General features: G+C 37.0%; 1 protein-coding gene across 1 annotated transcript in view; it reads left to right on the top strand.

Annotated features, from left to right (window-relative positions):
- NBAS (NBAS subunit of NRZ tethering complex) overlaps positions 1–25197 on the top strand; it is a gene marked incomplete at its 5' end in the record, with an annotated part of 190198 nt that overhangs the window by 64685 nt on the left and 100316 nt on the right. The window contains 6 exons of the mRNA XM_084283852.1: positions 6318–6431; positions 8074–8231; positions 10491–10589; positions 18002–18169; positions 18714–18827; positions 19078–19201. Coding sequence (XP_084139978.1) covers positions 6318–6431; positions 8074–8231; positions 10491–10589; positions 18002–18169; positions 18714–18827; positions 19078–19201 — 777 coding nt within the window. The remainder of the gene's footprint in view (positions 1–6317; positions 6432–8073; positions 8232–10490; positions 10590–18001; positions 18170–18713; positions 18828–19077; positions 19202–25197) is intronic.

Here is a 25197-nt window from a genome sequence, read left to right as displayed (position 1 = left end):
CAGACAGGCTCGGTGCAGTGACCACTTCCCTGGGGAGCCTGTTCCAGTGTGCAACCACCCTCTCTGTGAAGAACCCCCTCCTGACGTCCAGCCTAAATTTCCCCTGCCTCAGCTTAACCCCGTTCCCGCGGGTCCTGTCACTAGTGTTAATGGAGAAAAGGTCTCCTGCTTCTTGACACCCCCTTACGAGGAAGCTGTAGACTGTGATGAGGTCTCCCCTCAGCCTCCTCTTCTCCAGGCTGAACAGGCCCAGTGACCTCAGCCGTTCCTCGTACGTCTTCCCCTCCAGGCCTTTCACCATCTTCGTAGCCCTCCTCTGGACACTTTCCAACAGTTTCATGTCCTTTTTATACTGTGGTGCCCAGAACTGCACACAGTACTCGAGGTGAGGCCGCACCAGCGCAGAGTAGAGCGGGACAATCACCTCCCTTGACCTACTAGCGATGCCGTGCTTGATGCACCCCAGGACACGGTTGGCCCTCCTGGCTGCCAGGGCACACTGCTGGCTCATATTCAACTTGCTGTCTACCACGACCCCCAGATCCCTCTCTTCCAGGCTGCTCTCCAGCGTCTCATCGCCCAGTCTGTACATGCAGCCAGGGTTTCCCCGTCCCAGGTGCAGGACCCGGCACTTGCTCTTATTGAACTTCATGCGGTTGGTGATCGCCCAGCTCTCCAACCTGTCCAGATCCCTCTGTAAGGCCTTTACGCCCTCATTTGAGTCCACAACTCCTCCAAGTTTGGTGTCATCAGCAAACTTGCTCAAAATACCCTCTATTCCTACATCCAGATCGTTTATAAAAATATTGAAAAGTACCGGCCCTAAAATGGAGCCTTGAGGGACCCCACTGGTGACCGCCCGCCAGCCTGATGCAGCCCCATTTACCATAACCCTTTGGGCCCTGCCCGTTAGCCAATTGCTCACCCATCGTATGATGTTTTTATTTAGCTGTATGGTGGACATTTTGTCCAGTAGGATCCTATGGGAAACCGTGTCAAAAGCCTTGCTGAAGTCCAAAAAAATCACATCAGCAATATATTTCTAGTAGTGACCTTCTGTGATGGTAGGTGTGGGTGTATTTTTTGTGTGTGTATTGTTGGTTTTGTTCTGCTTTAAATAAGTAGTTTTATGCTTCTGTGATTAGAAAACATTTCACTGTTTCTGAGGAGTAACTAGTCGTACTACTTATCTAGAAATACTCTTTTCTATACAGGATATTAATTCATAAGCAAGACAAGGATTCAGCATGAGACTGGCAAAGTTGTGATTGTTATCTGAACTTATTTGTTCTATGGGCTGTGGAAAACATTTGGTTTCTTTCATTTTAAAAAATTCAATATTTCTTTAATCTTTTTCAGTTTTCCTGAGATGTGAAAGCCATAAACTGTATACCACTGTTATTGCAGAGATATTATGCTTTGTATTTCATTCCATTGACTAGTATCCAGAAGACCGTCAAAAAGCTTTCAATAAGCATACAAAGGATACGTGACTGTCATCGTGATATAAAAAGTCTAGCATACAAGTGCAATATTTTTCCATCATATTAGAGAAAGAGGTAGAGCTTCACTCTACAGTCCTCTATTGCTGCTGCACATATCTTCAGTGAGCGCTGAAACATATAATCTGACATAGGGTTGAAGGCTGCATATGATTTTAGTGGCTAGGCTAATAATCCCCTTAAAAACTGATACTAAGTAGAATGCTGACATAGCCTTACTCATAATCTGCAAATGAAGATACTCTTAAAATTTAATAGGCAGTATAAAAAATTAAATAAAGCAAGACATTTAAAAAGGGCATTTCTGTATCTTTCAATTCATAATTTCAGTTTTACTGAGTTGCAGTTGAAGACTTCCTTTATGACTTCAGCTGTAAGAATTATAACACCCATTAATATTATTCTATAAATCAGTTTGTTGCCAAAAAAGCAGTTTGCACGCACACAGATTTTAAGATTTGTGAACCAACAAAATCCTAAGCCATCCAGGCAGTTTTAAGACATCAGGTTTAAAATCCCTGGGAAAGGGCAACATGATTTTTAACAGGTTCTGATGAAAGGAAATGGTTTAATGGAGAGATATAGGGATATGTCTGGATACTGGAGAAAGAATCTAGAGATTGAACTTTATGGATCTGCTTACTGAAGAATTACATAAATTACTGCTAGAAGAATAATTGTAAAAATAGTGAAAACCAATTAAGGACAAAAAAAATGCCCAGATTTATGAGCCAAATTTGCTGTGAAAGTTGTAATTTTATCTTGTGGAATGTACCTGTATCAGTTACACTTTCTGAAATCTGTCATCCCTTCCATTCCCAACCTACCACTGTAGAGTGCTTTCTCTTGCTTTGTCAGATTTCTTCCCCTTTGTCCCCATCCTATCTGATTATGTATTTTGAAAGACCTGCTTGATAAAGCCATTCATAGCTATATAAATATTAGATGTGTGTACATAGAGAGTATATGGTGTATGGTATATTGCACTACATATATCACATAGCCTAAAAAATGAGTTTCTAATTTCAACTCAAAGCTCAATATTCAACTCAATATTTTAATTTCAACTTAAAAATAATGCATCTGCTTTGCAGACAAGGATAGAGTGCATGTAGTCATCTGAAGGAGCTTCAGGAGCTGTATACGGTTTATTTTAGAGAACAGCATTCAAAGCAAGTAATGCTTTGAGAAGTACAAAAATAAATTCTAAAATATTGCTTAGGTAGTGATATATTAACAGTTTTCTTAATTGCTTTAAGGTATTTGATCAATGAGAATAAACTCTATTTAAGCCTCACATCACTACCTCCTTTAAATTAGGCACACAAGTGTTATCTTAATTTTGCAGATGGGCAAAATGAGAGAATGAGAATGTGCTCAGCATGACAACAAGCAAACCTGCACCTGGTTAGGGAACTGGAGGTGTCCTAAGTCTCATGCTCCTTTCCTAATCCACACACTTAAGAAAGAGCACGAGAGAATTCACATTATGTAATTACTCGCGTACAAAATAGAGGAGTGAAAAAAGGGGTAAAAAAACACAGCTTATGCATCAGAAATTAGCATCTTCTCTACTGTTACTGCGTATCAAGATATAGGGAGCATTGCTATTTATTGTGACAATTTTTGATTCAAGATCCCTGGAAATATTTTCTATTCATCTTGCTCTTCTCTCACAATTTTCTTGTGGTAATGTAGTTTTAATATCTGTAATATCTAGTAATTTTAAGCTTTGCTCAGATCCCTAAGTCAGCTAAAACTGTATTTTTGAAATCCATTTTTCTTAACACTGACTTTCTTGTCTGATGTAGGTAGAAGTAACCATACAGATGGTCTGTGGTCTCGTAAATGGAGTTTCTGGAGTATATCCATACCATTTTGATTCCATTTGACTTTTAAGTTTTCTAATGTGGTTAATGTTCTTTGTTTTATCCACTCACAAATACAATGTGCATCTTACACAAAATGTCTCAATTGGCTTTTTTTAATTATACCCAAATTAGATTCAAATGTTTTTTTTTTTTTTTTTAAATATTTGAACATACTGTATTCCCTGCTCCCCACCTCCCCCACCCAATGATTTTCAGTCATTTAGGAGCTATTTTTCCTCTCATTTGTAATGCCATCTCTGCTTTTATCAACTTCTATCTGAAAGCTAAATGCTGTAACAAAAGGATGTGGAAAAAGTGTATGTAGAAGAGATCTAAATCTTACTGAGCAAAGTAACCCTTAAAAAAAGCGTGTATTTCTTATGACATAAGGAAGCATTAGTCTTCAGCAGCAGAACACAGACACACACAGTTTTGCAAATAATAAAGGGGAAATAAAAACTAACATGTCCTTTCCAGTTACTGAACTTGGTTTATTTGAGTCTGGATGTCAGGCATTAACGTTAAGGCTTAATGCAGAATTACTCTGTATTAAAATAATGTTATCACTTTAATGGTCTCCCTTATGGAAGGGACCTTTTTTACATCTTGGATGTCTATCAGAATGGCAAGGGCAACAATTTAGATTCAAAACCTTTCACTTTTATAAGGCTTTATTATTAAAAATCTCTTGAAATGAGGAGTCATGAAGCTGCACCAGTGAATTTTTTCAAGTCTGAATAGATGACTGAGAACATGCTGCTGATCTGCAGTGGGTTGTATTTTAAGTGACTGCACTGTTGAGGCAGTGAAAGCCACATGAAAGAGGGTTCGAGCTGTGCGTTGCGGGGTATTCAGTAGTCGTGGCGGAGCTGACAGTTAATCTCCAGCATAACAGTGTGCATCAAGATAATGGAACTTTAAATGAGAGAAAAATGGAGATGAGATGAAAAAGTATAGCCATGGACTGGCAGGAAAACAATCCTTATGTTTTATGCTTGTGCTTTTGTAAAAACACGCAGAGATGTATCTGCTGCATCAAAATTAATTAGCTAAAATGGTGGGGGGGGGGACTTGGCAGTATGTGACTGCTCAAGCACAGTTAAGAAGAAAGCAGTTCCTTGCTCCAAGTGTTCCTTCACTCTTTCCTCCAATCCCACTGATTTTTAAGTAGTAATAAATATCAGTGCTTATTTTGTTTAGCAGAAATCTGACTAACCGTAGTTTCATTATTTCTATTGCCTTTTACTTTTGTCTGCTACTTAGACAAATCTCTCCATAAGTAGTAATGCTGTCAGGGTGAAGTGGTGGGCCTCAGAAGGTGAGTGGCAACTACAAATCTTTTGCTTACAAAATGACAGTTCACATCTAGCTTTTGTAGACAGAAACACCTCTTTGTCGTCTGTAATTGCTTTTGCCTGGATAAGAAGTTCCTGGGTTCCAGAGGGCAAAATTTGCAGCACAAGAGCCTTGGATGTGATTAATTTGCAACACCATGTGTTGGCAGTATATAGGGCGAGAGGCCAAGAGATGGGAATGATGGGAAGCCAAAGTGCTCTCCCAGTTATGCTGAGTTAGTCGTGATGTGCTGGGATTAGGGGAATCTTAATTGAGCTAAATAATTAGAGTAACTTCACTTCCTTGAATGTCATTCTAGCACAATTGCTACATCTTACATTTCAAGAAGGCTTTAAAAACAAATTTGGTTTGCCTGTGTTGACGATCCTCCAAAATAAAAATAACAGCTATGTAATTCAAGAACATGTACTCTTTAAGTGTTTTTTGAAACTGGCTCTGTTTAACCTTCTGAAATATTTGCATTTCATAAGTTGTAGTAATACAGTTTCATAAACCAGTGCCCTTTTCAAATGACTGTCAGCAGTGACTCCATAAAATCACTTCTAATAATAGGAGAGAAACATGAGCAAGAAGTTTGCATTGAAAAACCCACTCACTTTTATTAGTTTCTTGCCATCCCTCCTTCCTAAATTAAAATCAGTAGTATGGAATTATTCCTGTGTACGTTCAGTCACCTGTTCTTATAGTACATGGATATGTGGATGCTGTTTTAGCATGAGCCTGGACCAGCTGGTTTCAGTGAAGTAAATAATTCCTAATTTCTCGTGTTCATTCTAAATTGGAAAAAGCTTTTAAAAAACAATATATATAGATAGCTGATAAAGGGTGACAGGAATAAATGTTATTTGTATTGATTTAACTGACTGTGAAAAGGAGATGAGTTGTCTGATTAGATTTTCATTTGCAAATGCTGATTTCTTAAAATTAAGGTCAAGACATTTGTCCACAGAGGTTGTTACTGAAACTTCAGTCAGAAGACATCACTAGTATCTGATGTGTTACTTTTAACTTATCCTTCGGGGAGTAGACATTGTCCAGGGGATCTGGTGATCCATGTATGATGTGAGAAAGTAGTTTCAGTTCTACTTTCTAAATTTAGCAGGGAAGGGATTTTAAATGCTAATGTCTTTCACATCTTAGGAATCTTTGTCCACATGAAGTGGCAGCTTAAATTAGGGGCTTTGCTTATTGTAACAGTATAATTATAAATATCAAGATTCTTTTTCTATTGCAATTCACACACAAAAAAGTCAGTATTTGGTTCTATACATCCCTCGTCTTTAATATCAGTTTTAATGTGTTTAATCTGTTGGCTGTCACATAAATAAAACTGCATATGCTTTTCTTCTAAACTCTTTTTTAACCTAGACTTAACATGTTATGTAATTTCTTTAGCCAGCTATAATGCCACTTTTTTTTTTTTATAATATTTATCTGTTGCCTCATTTTTAGGAAGAATAAAATGATAATTTTATTTCCAGAAGATGATGTTTTCATGTTGTGGCATATAATTTCCTTAAGAAATAAAGTAGGAAGCTTATGTTGATTATTTCTTCCAACTAATAAAAATGTTCAATTTTTCATACAGGAGATGACCAGATGGAGAGAAAAGGTCAAGTTTTAATCCTGTTAGTGGAACAAGCTCTCAGTTTCCAGGACTACAAAGCAGCTAGTATGCATTGCCAAGAGCTCATGACTGCAGGTGAAGTAAATAAATGGGGGCTACATGGGGTGATGGTGGTTGGAAATCTGAGTTCTGATGCTCAGCTCACTCTGAAGTATGTTACTTCAAACTGGTCCATTTCATTCAAAAATCGACTTCATTGTGCAAGTCAGCAGTATGTCAGCTGTAGAAGGCATGTGGTATGAAATACGGTAATTCCCACGTATGTCATGGACCTACAAAATTAGCCACAGTGTCTTCTGGAGCAGCACTGTCTTTTAAAATTTGATTCACTGAGATCTCTCAACCGGTATCACATAATGCGATTCAGATAAGCCCTCATTTTTTGTGCCAGAAGCTCAAAAATATATCCCATCAGGGATTCCATTTTTAATTCTCTTTTCAAGGCTTTTTTCTTGTAAGAAAACAGAGTTATAAATTATAAGTTTTACATATAAAGTTGATAAGTTTTTTTAAATATAAATTATAAGGGAAAAGTTATAATTTGTCGTGTTGTTTAAATCCCTTACTTGCTATGTTCTGGTATTATATTTTTGTTAATGGTCATGTGAAACACCATTGAAATTAAACATGTATATTGGTACATATGCATTCAGTGTCGTTTATACACAGTCATGGTTCTCTGTAAACTTCTGTATGGAAATGTATTTCAATATCCTCAAGTTGTGTTTCAGCTTGCAAAAGTTCATTCACATACTATAAAATCTTATTGTACAGTTGCTATTCCACTTGTTGATCTCTTGAAGTAATGACAAGAAATAAAAGTTTGTTAGGCAGCTGGGTATGGCTCTTAGTGTTCCATCCAAAATAGGCTTTATTGGCTGTTCCATCCATATGTTGTTCCATCCAAAATAGGCTTTATAGGTATTATTGGCTGTAGTAGTAAGTTCTGACTTAGGTTTCTTACTAAATATCACAGAACCCCGATTGCCTGTTACCTGTGGTCACTGTGGTAGATCCAGACAGTAAAACTGAAAGTTGGTAGGGCAGGCGTCCAAATGGCTCGTTGCTGCCACAGGGGCATGCAATTTCCTGGAGGTTGTCTGGAGTCGCCAAAACTTGCCCTCCAATGAATCTTAGTTAAAGTATTCAAAGTAGGCTAATGTGCAGGCCTTTTAGATAGACTTCTATCAAGGCTCTTAAAATATTTGTGCTATTTACGTAAGTCTTATATGTGAGGTTATGAATAAAATTAAATGATATTTTTATGTCAAGATGCTAAGTAGCATGGGTTTTGCTTCTCTGGAATCTTTTTTCTGCCTTAGGATTGAGAGTGTGTGTGGAAACAGAATAATTGAGGTTCTCTTAATGTATCAAGTAATCGTATGTATATTAAAGCCACTCCTGTAATATATTTAATATTATGCACTGAAGTACATTCTGATTTTCTTATGGTAATATGTAAAAATTTAGCATGTAGGCTTACAGATTCCTATTATAGTGATATCTACAATATGGTGGCCATGAATCTTCTAGATATTTCAGTCTAAAGTTGAGTTATATCTCTTTTCTGGAGCTTTTATGGCCCCTTTCTCAGGGGCTGTGTTGGCAGGAATACCACATACTATTCTCTTGTCTCATCCAGTGAGAATTATGTGGGTTCCTCCTGACACTTGTGAGGCTTGCTTAACTGAGAAGTAAGTTTTGTGTTCTCTTGTAGGTTATTCTAAAAGCTGGGAAGTATGCAGTCAGCTTGGGCAGTCAGAAGGCTTCCATGACTTGCATATGCGTCAGGAACTCATGGCTTTTGCTCTGACACACTGTCCCCCAAATGCCATAGAGGCATTGCTAGGAGTTAGCAGCTCATTGCAAACCCAGGTAGGTATTTCTGAAACTTCTTTCATGCAGTTCAGTGCTTACCAAGGCTTTAAAGGGGAATTTTTAATTTTTGTTTCCTTAAATTTGTCTGCCTGCCAGCCCCAGCAAGGTTATAATTTGACTACTCATTATTCTACTTTTGCTATTCTATTTCAGCACCAGGTCTTTTTAAACCATTTTCATATGATGGCTGCTCAAGTAGAAGTGCAATTATATCTATCTTCAGTACTTTTAATGTCTTAATTTATTGCCTTGTTAAACATTCTATTTGCAAATGGGTTTAAATCTTTTTCTGAAGTTCTCCAGGTTCTGTCACCTGCTTATTCTGTGTAATCTAACTTAATGTCAAATTAAAAGTTCATTAAACATCTATTCTTATTTTTTATGATCATTACCAAATATGTGATGAAATTCTTTTCTCGCTGATTTCAGCCGTTTGATGATTCTGTCAAATATAACACCGTTTTTATCTGAGCCATCTTTATTAACCTTGCAATGACTGACTCTTAGCAGAATCAGCTCTTAAATGTTCATCAGATCATATTATGTCCATGAGAATGATTACTGTGACATTTAAATGCAAGTTATGGCAAGGTGACATACAAACCTATTTAAAGGTCTTATTTTGAAACTGCAGTGCAGTAATTTAGGTTATCAGAAAGTTAAATTTCTGTTCAGTTTAGTTGTGGGTTGGTCTACATGCTATGTCTAAGTCCGAATTTTTCTTAAATCACTGTGAACTCTTATATAGCTTTCTTTGTACAATATAAAAATCTTAGAGGGCTCATGTTCTGTGTCTCAAGACATGGAGGAGAGGGTAGTAATAGATACAGTACTTACGCAGTGTAATAAAGGCAACTCCAAGTGCATATCCTTTTTCTTCACAAAATTTCTGGTGTAGCAGAGCACATGAGAAATATGGGAAACATAAAGGCAGTTTTTGCAGCCTCAGTAACATGATAATGCCAGAATTAAATGCTACGAACAGTTTGAAATGAAGTCTAACTCCTATGAACTATTTACTTTATATTTACTTGTGTTTTACTATTTATTTTTTTCATCATGAAAGCACTCCAGTTTGAAGCAGGTAGGTATAATTACTAGTTTAAACACAGGTGGACTCTTTCCAGAGTTAATACCTGTACAATATACAAATGAGCTTGTTTCCCTCTCTTATGTACCTATACACAGAATTAGAATTCGAAGTTACGTAAACTTCTGGTGCTGTATAAGTAAAAAATGTGTTAAACTTCACTCAATTCATTGCCCCTGTATTGCTGTCTTGTTCCTTCTAAAGGCTTCTTTTCCTCTTAGTTGTAATGCATTATAGCTGCTCATCCACTGGTTATTACCCTCTTGCATCCTACTTTTCCAAGGGAAAACATTTTACCTTCTTTATTCACAAAGCTTGATACTGAATTGGTTGCTGAGAGTTCTTTGTTAGTACAATATGATTTGTTACAAACATTCAGTGATAATTTATTTGATACTTGCCCAAGGAAGCCAAACCCAAGTCATGATTTCCATGAAAGAATGCATAATTGGTTTCTTCTGCAATTACTTTCTCCAAAAGCTAAGCATATTTTTTTCAGCACTCATCATAAATGGCCTTGTGTTCTGTCCAATGTGTGTGTCTTAGTGAGCAACCTGATTCAGTGGGAGGTGTCCCTGCCCATGGCAGGGGGGTTGAAATAAGATGATCTTTCAGGCCCCTTCCAATCCAAACCATTCCATGTATGTAGGTAGATACATGCAAAAAATCTTTTTCAGAAGTTCATGGTGAACAGTTGATGCTGAAAGACTGTAACTGTTTTGTGGAACTTCATTAGTCTATAGCCTGCGGAAATTCTGTTCATGTGACATTTGTCTCTCTGCTTACCCATCACCTTAGAGGCACAGTTCCAATAATGAGTATTTTTCATGGAAGTTCTTAGCTGACGTGGTACAGAAACTTATAGGTAGTGTAAAATAAACAAATATAACAACTATAACAATCAAAAAAATACAATCCTTACGTTGTATGGAAAAAATATTTCACAGAAAACAAAGAGAAGGGAAGGTCATTTAGCCTAAGGACTATAAGAGTGAGAGGATGTTAAACAATTGTTTTCTTCTCCCTGCCTCCTCTATCCCCTCACTTCTTTTTTTCTGTTGTGGAAATTTTTGCATCAGAATTTCTTGACTTTCCTATGACATTGGAATTATAGTTCTTAATAAGTATTTGTCTGCTAAGGGATTATATTTATTCTGTCTCTGTAGATTCTTTATCAAGCTGTGAATCACCAGTTGCTTCCTTCAGAAGGAGATGAGAATGTAAATAGCTCCATACCCTCTTCGCTGATCAGTAAGGATACAGAGGTGAGCTTTAAAGTTTTTAAAGTAATAACAATTGTGTTTTGTATTACGTTGAAGAGCTGAATCTGAGTGTGAGCATCATCGACCTGTTTACTACAAAAATACGCAGCATTAAAGGCTTCTAATTAAAGGCTACTAATTTTTCAGTCTTAGATTACTTTAGGTTTACCTTTGCTTGTATATTTTTGCATAGTCTGTTCTGATTTTTTGTTGATTCTTTGTAGGCAATCTTAGCAGCACCATGGGGGGTGGGTGGGAGGGGGAAGCAAAACATTTGCAAATAAACCTGGGCTATGCATTTAATTCAAAAACATCTTGAGTTAAACTTTTTTTCCTTTTTACTGTGCATCATGAGGTATGTGGTGTTTTCACCATTTTTTGACTTTCAGATATTGCATGTGAAATAATTATAACGTGCAAGATTAGAAGGTACATCAACTCTTAAAGCTTTGTGGGGAATAGAGGCATGGGGAAGGGAAAGGTCTACTGTTCTGTTTACTTTTCATGTTTATAGTTTTAACAAATCTAATTTTGTACATGTACGATTGGAACTACATTTTTCTCTTCAAAGATGATGCTATTTACTATTTCTGAAAGAAATGAAAGGCTCTTTCAGCCTCTACAGAGAGTGAGAAATTACAAGTTTAATTTAAAAATTTCTTTTGAAAAAGTAGATTTTTAATGTAGTTCAGACCCTTTATTTTTCCCTTCCATCTTTTCTGTTCAACTCTTCCTGTAGATGATAAACAAATCTCAGGGTGGTAGGGGAGAAATGTTAACCTGAAAGTAGGAAGAATACAGTAGGAAGAAAGAGAGGTGGTTCGTGTTGTATAGCTTGGTGTTTTGAGCAGAATATTTAAATTGCAGCCGATTTCTTGTCATTATTCCATTAAAGGAGTTTTTACCAATAATAGCTGTAGATGGAACGTGTTAGTCTTTGCATTTGGTATATTTAACACCATGTAGCTAAACAATAAATTAGCCCCTGCCATGTTATTGGAATGGGAACACAAATTCTGTATATGTATGTATTTTGTGTATGCATATGTTTGTGTATACATACATGCATATTTCATATAAATGTACATACATATACATATATAAAAGTAACAAGATGGGCAGGAGAGTGAAACAGCACTGAAAACAGCATTCAGAGTAAGTGAGGTAAACTTTTACCTTATGTATCTAGATATCTAGAATCATTGCCATGAAGAAGAGGTCTGTTTATTAGCATGAATACATTTTATTTTCTGGGAATTGGTAAATAAATTCATCTGAGAGCAAGATTGTCAAATAAACGTTAATAACATTGTGGAGCCTTTTGATTAGGGTATGGATGCATATTTTAACAAATTGTAACACACGACAAATTTGTCACATCATCTTTAATATGCTCTAGTACTATCAAATGTTTTGTTGTGACAGAACAATTGCATGTGCATATAAATGAATTCAGAAATACACTTAAGGGTTTATCAGTCTTGAGTAAACTCACTAATTAGCTTCATTATCAGTTCGATTTAGATATCTGAAGCAATTTTAACTAGAGTGAGGAATTTGCATTTAGAAAATTGTTCACTCTTATTTCATCCAGTATACATTCTTTTGTTTTTTTTCCCCTTTGTTGTGGTTAGTTGTCTACAGTTGGAAGTCTGCACACAGTAGACTGGGCAAACGTGTATGGTGCAGCATTGAGAGTTTTCATTGTTTTTGTAACACAGCTTTTGTTTTCTAGTCAAAATGTTACACTATGAAATGGGTTCTGTGTATTTGTTAATTTTAACTTAATGTCTTCTCCCCGTTGATTTATATGGGAATAATAGCTTCTTTCATTTCTTACAGTATTTTGCAATGACACAAGAGGAAACATCCAATAATATTTCGAAATTGTGTAAACTTACCTTTTTTACAGACATGAAATATTAGAAGTGCACTATGTTCAAAAACTCTCTCTGACGTAAATGAATCCCATAACTGCAATCACTGTAGTTGCACGTCAAGTAGTTCTTCCTGCTTCTTACCTTCATTGTCTTGCACAGAATTTCAGACTATAATATCTTTTTGCCCTTTCTTTTTACTCCTTTCTTTACTTGTGTTTTGACTTAAAACATTCTTTTCTCAAGGACTTCACAAATGTTCTTCTTCCTCAATTACTGATAACTTTTCAATTTAGTGCTCAAAACATAATTTTCCTTTTAACTAAGGTTAATTAAGGTATATGTTTTTGGGCATCTCTTTCTCTGTTACTTTGAAAATACCTATCTGTTAATGAATCAACCTTCAACCTTTCTTATAATATCTTTAGAGATCTTTTTTCTACCTCTTCTCGTATTGATTGTTAGTTGCCACTGCCATTTTCCTGTGATACCAGCCCACATCAGCTGCTGGTTATACTTTTCAATTCTTCTTTTTTTTTTTTTTTTTTTTGGATGTACAGGAAGAACTCTCTATTAATGTCTAAACTCATCTATCTTTGTTGTATTAAGGGTCTTTGTTTTTTTTTCCAAACATTTTTTTTCCCCATGAAGCTTGCAGGAATCTCGATAAGCAGCTGGCTATGTATCTTCACAAATTATGTGCAAATGTGTCACCTAACATACCTGTCATATTGATTTAAGTAAGTCTTTGTAGAAAATTCCTGACTGCTACAATAAAGATGCACATAATTATTCTGTAGGAACTAATGTGTTTACACATGTACTTCATGACCAAAGCACCTGGCTTGTCACTTGTGATGGAACTCAGTGGAACCATTGGAGAAGTTATCCTTTTGAAGCTACAATGACTCCAACGTAGTAGAATATTTCGCTTATTAAATTTCCTTCATGCTTACCATTTGTTCTCTCTGTAGTGTGCTGCAAGTGCCTCAACAATTCATCTGCTGTTCAAACTATCTCACTGAGAAAAAATAAGGTCTTGACTCATTAAAAGCATTTCAAAATATTACTGCTAACATTATTAAAATATAATTCTTAGTTGTGAGATGCTGTGTTGTATATAAGCAGTGAGGACAATAACCACCGTAAATCTTGCCTTCTAAATGAGCTCTGACTTTGTGCTTGATCTTCTTAATGCTTAAAACGTGTTATGTCCATTATAAATAAAATAATTATCTTTTACATATCTGAATGTGAAAATTTAATTACTGTATACTGTCACAGTAGCCCAAGATAAATTAATGGTTTCATATTTCCTTGGAAAGGAACTTCTGATAAGAGAGTAGAAATGATTTGAAGATACTCTTCTCTAGAAATTATAGGACTTTTTTCTTAAATGTTGCTTAAAAGAAAAAAAAAAAAAGTTCCTACTAACTGAGAATTAGCATCTTGTTTTCTTTTTGGACCCATGCTCTGGATCTGGAATCTTTTTTAATTACTCGCATATGTGAAATTTGTGTGTCATGCATCCTTATCATTGCTGATTAGCAATGGTTAGGGAATGTTTTACTTCTGTAGTGTATTCAGGGAAATGTTCCACCTGGAATCTGTGGAACTTCAGGGCAAAAATAGCTGCAGTTTCAAATAGCTATGATACATAAATCTTTATACATACACACATTTATATGTATGAGATTAACTGGAGCTGTGTTTTGTGGCTTAGTAAATATACTGGTTTTAATTGTGTAACAACGAAATTAGAATGCTCATAGAAAGAGGTAGCTGTAACTCTTGATGGTATTTTATTCACTAAGTTCATTTAATGTCACTGAACTCTTGTGCTGAGGAAGAGAAGATCTCAAGGTGGAACTCCATACTTGTACTGTGTAAACTGCTGCTGGCAATTTAATCAATGAGGTACAGAGAATAATGCAACTAACCAGCCATTAGGTGCTTGATTCACTTACTTAATTACAGATACCAACAATTTGAGATGTCCTAAGGCATCTTTCCTGCCCTTTAGCTACTGACCGAAAAAGTCTAGGTCCTCTTGTCAGATCTATGAGTGTTAGACAGATATCTTAATTACTGCCATGTATTGCACACAGTCATCAAAGCCCGTGTTTAAGTAGTTGAATGTAATCCATTGTCTCTGCTTAAGGCTGAATTACTTTCTAGTTTGCAATGACAGTAATAGACTTACTGAGACTTTAGACATTCAGTGACACCTGAAGGTTATAATCTTGAGCTGAATCCTTTCTGTAGTTTCTCATCTGTTTTAATTTATCTGAACTGGACGGGAATTTTGATGTAGACAGGTTCATGATAGAGGTGTTGTACAAAAATGGAAAACAAACAAACAAACAAAAAAAAACACAGAAAAAACACACCTTTCAAGACACAAAACAGGAATGTACAGTATACATGGATGCATATGTAAAAATATTTAAATACCTGCTTTCTGGTGGGAGTACCAAAAAGCAAAAAAAGAAAAGGAAAGTTAAGACTTGATGTTTTGTCTAATAAGTAGAGTCTGTTCCACCTCGCTTTGTGAAATTACGAAAGTTTTAGGTAACCTTCTATGTAGTCAACCTATGCAGGTTTTCTTTAAAAATAACAGATGTTAGTGTTAGCATTTATTTCCTTTTAGTGAGGTGGGGATTAGGCACTTTTCTGAAGCTCCAAGTGGTAATATGAAGGGAAGTAGCCTCAAGTTGCACCAGGGAGGTTTACGTTGGCTATTAGGAGACTTTTTTTTACTGAAAGGGTTGTGCGGCAATGGAACAGGCTGCCCAGGGAAGAGTCCCCATCCCTGGAGGTCTTCAAGAAATGTGCAGATGTAGAACTTGGTAGCATGGTTTAGTAGCGGACTTCAGTCCTAGGGTAAAGGTTGGACTAGATCTTCTTAACTTGAATAGTTCTATGACTCTGATACTTCACAAGACTATTAACTCATAAGGTGTATTAGAAGTATGGTTTCTGCATGTTTTGACCCTTGTGCCTTGGCTAACTGTCATTAAAAACAAAACAAAACAAGCAAAAACTATGTTACAGGTGTTTTAATTTATCCTATTCTATGGCTTATTTTTAAAAAAAAAAACAAAACAACAACAACAACAATAACAAAACAACACAGTTCGCTTTGCTTTTTGTCATTGGGTTAGACTGTTTAGAATTATATTTTAGTATTTAGCTGTTATTTTAGGTTATCTTGATAATTTACAATTTGTTGGCTGAGTCTTTTTTATATAAAGTTAGATTCGTACAAGTTTTTAGCTGCTATATGAAAATAATTTCCCTCAAAATCCCCAAGCTATACTACCTTACTGAAGTCATAATTAAAGGACACGATTAAAGTTATCCTATTAAATGGGATCTTCAATAATCTTTAAGAAATCAATTAGTTTATCAGAGGTTTATTCAGGATAGCATGGAGTTATGGTAAGTGTTGCTGTTCTAGGTACACAGCGGCTCTTCAGATGACAAAATTCTTACTTGTGCAGAAAATACTGTAATGATGGTTAAAGTTCCATTTAGGGAAATCAATAAATCACTACCAGAGTTTTTCTGATAATGGTTGAACTATACTAGCACACAGTCTACTGAAGGAGTTTTATTTTTAAAAATGTTTTTCTCAAATGCAGTTGAAAATTTGGAGGGGAAAAATTCTGATTTTTGTTGTTTGTTAATTCAATTAATCCTCAGAATCAGAGTCCTGAAGCAACCAGTGAAACTTGTGTTCTCTATATACCATTTAGAATATGTAATGAAAACTTTAGTGCAAGTAACAAAAGAGATTCATTAAAAACAATCAAACCAACCAACAAAACAAAAAAACACAATGCTGATTAACAAGAATTATTGTTTCCCCCTCCCCACTGCTCAAAAAAAGCCACCAGACCTAGGCTGTTGTATTGCTGTTTATTCTTCAGAGGAGTAAAAATTTTGGTGTATTACGCTTAGCATGTTCTTTGTTCATTTAGTGAAGAGCTGAAATTTGGAATCTCATTGACTAGTTCATTAGTGGTGTTCCTGTGAAATTCAGAATATAAATTTTAGAGAAGATTGAAAAAATAAATAAAATGCTGAAGTCTTAAAGGAAAGAAAGACGTAAAATGGGCCTGCTACTTTAATGATCAGGTTAAGGCAGTGAATAATACAATTACGGGTACTAAAAATAAGGTTGTCTACAGTGAAATTTTACCTTGAAGCTAACAGATGTTTTGTCAATTAAGTTCCTGTGGGGCATCCCTCACTTGAGCATAACTCGGTATCCTTTTGCTTTGATGTCTGAAATTTTGTCACAAGTTAGTAAGCTGTGAATTAATACTTCCCCTTCACTTATTAGTTATGCAGGTAGAATTCTCCTACTTCTGTAAACTTTGGTGTATGGGGAAATGAATAATTGAACTGTTATGAAGAAGCATCGGAGATAAAGCTGTTGAAATTTACTGTATGGATGGGAATATTTATATTTTATGTTGCTGAAGGCAGTATTTACATTAGCATGCTAAGGATATGGTTCTATTCTAATGTGCAAGTTTTGTAAAGCATACCATGGACATGAACCTTTCATGGCTGGAATAGTTAGCACAGATCGACCAAAATGGATATTTTGAGTATTAATTAAATGCTTTACAAGAGGAAGAGCTGATGCAGAAACCTCCATTTGCAGAACGTCCTCTAACTGATTTTAATGTGAGTCTGCTGAGGCTGAGTGAACACATTTTGCAGGACAACATGCATATGTTGCAGAAGCAGCTCAAGCTTGGGAATAGACTAGGTTAGGATCTTGGATTCTTTTTCACAGTTTGTTAGGTTTGCTAGATTTGTACCTTGAAAGTGCTAACTGCAGAATTTCAAATCTTCTTTCTCACTTGGTCTGGAGATGAGCGTTTACATCTCTTTTTTTCCCCACGGAACTGTGAGGATTTTTTGTTGTTGTGATGTGAAGGGACAAGGGGTAGAATGTGTCTACATTATCCACCTTTGTTTGTCTTGTGAGAATGCTACTTTGACTTCAGCATGGGGAGCTCTGTTTGCTGTTGTAAGTGAAGTTTGTGAAGGTTGTGTGATGAAAGCATATTATACTGAGAACTCATCTCAATAAATGCTACCTCTATTAATGCGAGATTATATCTTCTATCAGCATTCTTGAATTAGTGATGATTCATTTTAGCATGCTCAGTCTCCTCATGTATTATAGATAGGTTTGTTATTTTAATAGCAGTACTCAACAGTTATGTAACACATTACCATTATAAACTTTGGAATTATACACAGCTGGTATCTGTGGACACGTGAGATTGTACGAGGGGCACAATGTTCTATTGATCATACTACTCACTGCAGATTGAGACTTAAATCACTTTTAAATTTAACTTTTTTTTTTTTTACAACATCTGTTGCCTAAATTAATGAATGTTAAAATAAATTATTAACATAGTGTGTGTAAACTAATGTGTTTTGGCTTTTAGGTCTTAATCTAATTAAAGCATGAGTCTAATGCTTGCCATTGTGTGTTGGATATGCTCACAGGATGAAACTACGGTCTCCTCTAGCCAGTCTGCTGATTTGTTGTACTGGACGACAACAAAAACCATGAAGGTGTTGTCTAACACAACTATGACTACAAAAGCCATGCTGCATGCTGTCAGTGATGGACAGTGGTGGAAAAGATCACTAACTTATCTTCGACCATTACATGTAAGGGATTGCTGATAAGTCTCGAGATGCTTACACATTCACTGCAATGTTAGAGTAAAAACAGGGCTCCTTTGTAGATACACCTGACAACTGAAGAGCTCAAATTGATAAGTTAACTAGAGATGACAAGGGACAGTTTTCAAGCAAATCACAGTGAAAGAATCCATCTAAAGGTGTTTCCTGCTTCTGTTTCCTAATCTGTTTTTTATTTTTTTTTATTTTTCTCGCATAGTGTAAAGGCATAGCTTAAACTTTACAGAACTTCAGAACTTTGGGGAATAAAGCACAGTGAAGTCAACTCTTTGCATACTGTCTATTTATATTCAAAGCTCCAATACTGCTTTTGAGTGTGATTCTCTCTCTCTGTCTTAATACTGAACTTGATATAACATCGCTTTATTTAGGATGACTCTTACCTTGATCCCAGTTGAATTCAGGGATCTTTCCATTTACAGGTGCTTCCCTTCTGAACTGCAGTTAAAAACTTTGTAATGAACTTTTTTTTTTTTTTTTGTTACGACACACCTGTACTTGTTTTTCCCAGGGCCAAGAATTTGGAGATGTGTTAAAAAGTGGGCCTGGAGAAAATGTCACTGTGGAAAAGCAAGGCTGTCATCCATTTTATGAATCTTTAATTGCTGATCCATATGTTGCAGAAGTAAGTTTCTATGACAGGATTCTGAATTGTTTTTTTTTTCCTCTCTGTTGAGATCTTCTAGTTAAGTAACAATATGGATTTTATATTGTGTGTTTGACTTGCAAGGATTTGAAATTTTGTGCAATAGTAGGAAAAAAATAATTAAACAGAAATTAAAGCAAATGCAGGAACAGAGGTTTATAACTGTATCTGATGTAACGTAACTGTAGACTGTAGTGCTCATGCATCAGTTATCTTATTTTCCTTCTAGTCTGAAAGCAACTATGGCACATACCAGAACAATTCTTTGGAAAGCTTTGCAGAAGTATTGTTGAGAACAGAGAAACTGACGGAGACCAAGAGTGAAGGAAAAAACCTACTCCCAACTACAGAAGGTATGGGTATATGTGTATTCACTTCTGTATTTAGTATAGTAACTCTAGGAGAAGCTATAGTTAGGTTTAAAAGTGGAGAAGAGTACGTAATGCTTTACTCTTATTTTGGTAAGTAGTCTTGATAGAAGTAGTTGCAGTTTTCAAGAAAAGTATTTCTAAAAGGAGTTGCTCAGTAGGGAATACAAATCTGAAATCAGAAAGTCGGCTTTAAATAAGTAGAAATTGTTATTTGAGGGCTGATGTGCACATTATAAAGAGAAAAAATATTGAAGGCTTCCTGTATACTATAAAATACCATAACTAAAAGGAAATTTGCGACTCAGTGTTAATATCCATTTGTTATTTGTTGAGATCCTGTGCCATTTATACAGGAGTTAGTATTACAGGATCATTAGAGTATTTTGATACATAACAGCTCACCTTCAGTTTCTAGAATCAGCAGAACTTTTTATTTCAAAATTTCTAGATTTTATAGATTATACTTGGTAATTTGTTAACTGAAACAGTTTCACTTTTTAGAAGCAAAACAAAAAAAACTACATTTTTTTTCTTGTTGCTGTCTCCTGCTGGTGTAAGAAATGAAGTATTTAAATATTTACATGCTGTTACTGTCTTTTGAAGAGGTCTGTGTTATATTTTACTCTATGGGAAGTTCTGCTATGAAAAATGAGTGTATTAAATCACTTGCAAAGTTTCAAGTGAAGCTTGCTGTATAATCCATAACATTTTATTTCAACTGTTTAGTGTAAAACAGCATATCTATTTTACAGGTATACAATTCTCTATTTTTAGATGTGTGATGTTTCTACAGATAACTGGTACCGTTTTAATAAAATAAGTATTAGAGAAGGTCAGCATCAGCAAGTTTAAATGAGGAAGCATTTATTTATATTTTGTACTTTTCAAACTTTGTCTATGCAAAAATAATGTTAAATCTGTACAGGTTATCTCTTATCTTACATTCTGAGAGCTTGTGATGCCTGTGTCTTAAAGGGGAGGGAGAGGCAAAGAGTAAACACATTCATTACTTTCTTACAGCAAATGATGTTAATTGGGAAATCCTTGGTGATGCTTCCTGCTCTAACTGGAACTGCTTGGTTACAATTCAGTGGGTGCCTTTGAGATCAAAATTTCAGGTTTGGGGACTTGAAGAAGAAAAGAAATTTTAGATTCCAAGTTTAGTTTTTGAACTTCTACCTTCCTACCGGAAACTGGACTATTAAACATCAGTTCTGTCTCCAAAGATCTATACAGGAATTTGTGTCAAGGGGAGTGGAGGAAAAAAAAGTTTCAGAAAAGGCATAGGAAAGATGAAATGAACTTGTTCTCTGAAATACATTTTATTTAGAGGAAGGGTTGTCTGTCAGCACATATCAATAAGAGAACTTTTAAAGAAAGGGTACATTGTGTATTTTGCCAAATATTCTATTATTATAGCAGTTCAATGTTATACGTGTTTGAGAAAAGCTGAACATCTTCCCCAGAGGAAGTGTGTGAGATAAAACTCAAGATTAAGTTTGCTGCTGCTTTGTGGATGTAGGATTTGGTATGGTCACAAGCCTTGGACTTTGATCTTCCATATACTTTTAAGTTTAGTGAGATATTATCACATGCTAAATGATTGGGAGGTGGTTCTGAAGGGCAGAGGGGTCCAGGAAGGCTGGGCGCTCTTCAAGAGGGAAGTCTTAATGGCGCAGGAACGGTCTGTCCCCACGTGCCCAAAGACGAGCTGGCGGGGAAGAAGACCGGCCTGGCTCAACAGAGAATTGTGGCTTGATCTTAGGAGAAAAAAGAGGGTTTATAAGCTTTGGAAAAGAGGGCAGGCCACTAAGGAGGACTTTAAAGAAGTAGCGAGGCTGTGCAGGGACAAAATTAGGAAGGCCAAAGCTCATCTGGAGCTCAATCTGGCTACTGCCGTTAAAGATAACAAAAAACGTTTCTATAAATACATCAACACAAAAAGGAGGACTAAGGAGAATCTCCATCCTTTACTGGATGCGGGGGGAAACTTAGTTACAAGAGATGAGGAAAAGGCGGAGGTGCTCAATGCCTTCTTTGCCTCAGTCTTTAGCGGCAATACCGGATGTTCTCTGGATACTCAGTACCCTGAGCTGGTGGAAGGCGATGGGGAGCAGGATGTGGCCCTCATTATCCATGAAGAACTGGTTGGTGACCTGCTACGGCACTTAGATGTGCACAAGTCGATGGGGCCGGATGGGATCCACCCAAGGGTACTGAGGGAACTGGCAGAGGAGCTGGCCAAGCCACTTTCCATCATTTATCAACAGTCCTGGCTATCAGGGGAGGTTCCAATCGACTGGCGGCTAGCAAACGTGACGCCCATCTACAAGAAGGGCCGGAGGGCAGACCCGGGAAACTACAGGCCTGTCAGTTTGACCTCAGTGCCAGGAAAGCTCATGGAGCAGATCCTCCTGAGAGTCATCATGCAGCAATTGCAGGGGAAGCAGGCGATCAGGCCCAGTCAGCATGGGTTTAGGAAAGGCAGGTCATGCCTGACGAACCTGATCTCCTTCTATGACAGAGTGACGCGCTGGGTGGATGAGGGAAAGGCTGTGGATGTGGTCTACCTTGACTTCAGCAAGGCTTTTGACACCGTCTCCCACAGCATTCTCCTCAAGAAACTGGCTGCTCTTGGCTTGGACTGGCGCACGCTTCGCTGGGTTAGAAACTGGCTGGATAGCCGGGCCCAAAGAGTCGTGGTGAATGGAGCCAAGTCCAGTTGGAGGCCAGTCACTAGTGGCGTCCCCCAGGGCTCGGTGCTGGGGCCGGTCCTCTTTAATATCTTCATCGATGATCTGGACGAGGGCATCGAGTGCACCCTCAGTAAGTTTGCAGATGACACCAAGTTAGGTGCGTGTGTCGATCTGCTTGAGGGTAGGAAAGCTCTGCAGGAGGATCTGGATAGGCTGCACCGATGGGCTGAGGTCAACTGCATGAAGTTCAACAAGGCCAAGTGCCGGGTCCTGCACCTGGGGCGCAATAACCCCAAGCAGAGCTACAGACTGGGAGAGGAATGGTTGGAGAGCTGCCAGGCAGAGAAGGACCTGGGAGTGATGGTGGATAGTCGGCTGAATATGAGCCAGCAGTGTGCTCAGGTAGCCAAGAAGGCCAACGGCATCCTGGCTTGTATCAGGAACAGCGTGACCAGCAGGGCGAGGGAGGTGATCGTCCCCCTGTACTCAGCTCTGGTGAGGCCGCACCTCGAGTACTGTGTTCAGTTTTGGGCCCCTCGCTACAAGAAGGACATCGAGGTGCTTGAGCGGGTGCAGAGAAGGGCGACGAAGCTGGTGAGGGGCCTGGAGAAGAAGTCCTACGAGGAGCGGCTGAGGGAGCTGGGCTTGTTCAGCCTGGAGAAGAGGAGGCTCAGGGGTGACCTTACCGCTCTTTTTAGGTACCTCAAGGGAGGCTGTAGCGAGGTGGGGGTTGGCCTGTTCTCCCACGTGCCTGGTGACAGGACGAGGGGGAATGGGCTTAAGTTGCGCCAGGGGAGTTTTAGGTTGGATGTTAGGAAGAACTTCTTCACTGAAAGGGTTGTTAGACATTGGAACAGGCTGCCCAGGGAAGTGGTGGAGTCACCATCCCTGGAAGTCTTCAAAAGACGTTTAGATGTAGAGCTTAGGGATATGGTTTAGTGGAGGGCTGTTAGCGTTAGGTTGGAGGTTGGACTCGATGACCTTGAGGTCTCTTCCAACCTAGAAATTCTGTGATGAACAATGATAACTTGCATCTTTCAACAAAACATCTGGGTATCAGTAAGTTAGCTTTCATGAAGAAATAATTTTCTTCTCCAGTTTTCTATCCAAGTAGGCTTCTGGCATAAAGTCAAAATGTGCACAGGAAATATTAAAACAAAACAAAACAAAACAAAACAAAACAAAAAACAAACAACAAAATAAAACAAAAAAAAACACAAAAATAAAACAAAACCATAAAAACAGAATACATATATATTTATATATATATTTTTTCCTAAGGAAATACAGCTTGTAGAACACTGTTTCATTGCTTGTAACTTCTTGTCCACCCTATTTTGCAGCCCTGTAATGTTTAATTAATTTGGCATAGGTCTTTGTCCCCATAAGTTTTGTTCAGATGTGCATTGGAACAGAGTGGCATCCTGCTAATATCTGTAGTCTGTGATTTTAAACTCAGTGGATTAGTACGTCATTGAATTCCTGTAGGGTTTTGCTTGGAGACATAAAACTGTATGACTTTAGTCTGTGTACTTACATGTACGTATGTGTAAGTAGGAGGATATATAAGGATACATGAACCCATACTGGCACACAAGCACAAAGAAAGCGCGCGTGTGTTTATGTATTTATATATATATATAAGTATATATATAATCCCTTTCTCAGAAGGGATGTCAATGGAAGCAGTTCCTACTCTCAAGTAGTATTTTTGCAGCTGGGATACCTTTGGGTTGAGCTTCATTCAAATACAACAGCGTTCATGAAGTCATTTTGTGGCCTTGTATTGGTGCTATGTTGTTGGTCATGATTGTTATCTGAAAGGTGAAGATAAATGTTTGTTAGCTGGGCAGTTGTCTTGTTGGCGATTTTAAGTTAAAAGAAAATGTGGAGTTTATTGTGTTATTCTTGTGGTTTTGTGGTCAGGAATTTTCCAGAGAAACGGAAAAGAGGGCAGAGCACTGGTTCTTTTCTTCCTCCCATCTTTTTCTGTTTGACTAGTGGTGGTTGTAAGAACATTTAAAGTAGCATAGCTTTTGCTCATAGTACAGAATACCAGTTTTGCAAACTAACTCATAAAGATTTTAATATTAGATATTTCTAGAGTTCTATTATTTTTGCTTGGACAGCATCCAGGTTATTTTGAATGCAGCAGAAACAAGCTGTCAGCAGCAAGAAACTATTGGTAGAAGCTATTTGAAGCATAGTTCCTGATGGACAGGTTTGTATTTGCAGTAACTTTAATGCTGCCATCCTGACGACCTCTGCGATGCCTTGTCACATAGAAATTTGCTTGTTGTGTGTGGCTGAGGGCCAGCACATAAATCAACTAAGTCAGTCTGGTGGCAAATTAATGATAATCTGAAAATTGTAAGTGATCATTCAAGCCTTTTGTAACTTATTCTTTGGAACAAAGAATTCACTGGGAGGTCTGTGTGTGTAAAATAAAAATGCTTCTTGCCAGCATGCACTTAAGAGTAGTTTATGCAATGTGGAAATAAAAGCATTTGAGACTTTCTTAAAATGTGCAAAGAGCTAAGCTGTGGAAAGAGGGTTCTGCTGCTTTGGAAAAAAAGTCCATGAAAAAATGAAAACAACATTTTTTTTTCCTTGTATATTTAAAATTCCTTAAGCAATTTCTGATCCACGTTTCTTAAGATTTTTGAAGTTGCTTCTGGAATTAATAATTTGCATTCTGTACCCCTAAAACTAACTGTTGAGTGTATCATCAGAACCATTATTTTGTAAGTGTTTGTTGAAGCTTCTGTAATAACCATGGTGACAATTTAGTACAGAAAAATATATAAATGAGATCCTGTTATTAACCAACAAATCTCAGGCAATCACATTGTGTCTGTGCCATGTTGGTTCTCCTATTTGTGTAAAGTAAAATATAATGGTTTCTATTTTTAAACTAAAAAAGCCCTTAGTATAAACTTAGGAAAAGCAGATATTTTTTTGTCAGTTGTACTGGAAGTATATATTTTTTAGAATCATTATTCTTTGTGTTCATTTCTACTGCGTTCTTGTGCTGAAATTTTTGATTGCAGTATGTGGCAGGAGCAGGGGAGTTATTGTTTGGAGATGGTTTTGTGTATGTGTGCTTTTCTTTTTTTTCCCCCCTAACTTTTTATTGAGTTTCAATTGAAATGTAAATATCCTAGAAGAATGCTAGCTAATCTGATTTGAATCACTGTATAAAAGGTTGCTGTTATTTTTCTTCTCTTTTCCTAAAGCCAGAAGTGAAAAGCAGATATAAGAATTACACTATTTAATTTATAT

The sequence above is a fragment of the Netta rufina genome, assembly GCF_964035555.1.
Source record: "Netta rufina genome assembly, chromosome: 3".
Lineage (NCBI taxonomy): Eukaryota > Metazoa > Chordata > Aves > Anseriformes > Anatidae > Netta > Netta rufina.
Note: the sequence above shows the minus strand (reverse complement) of the source record. Positions and strands in the feature narration are given on the sequence as shown.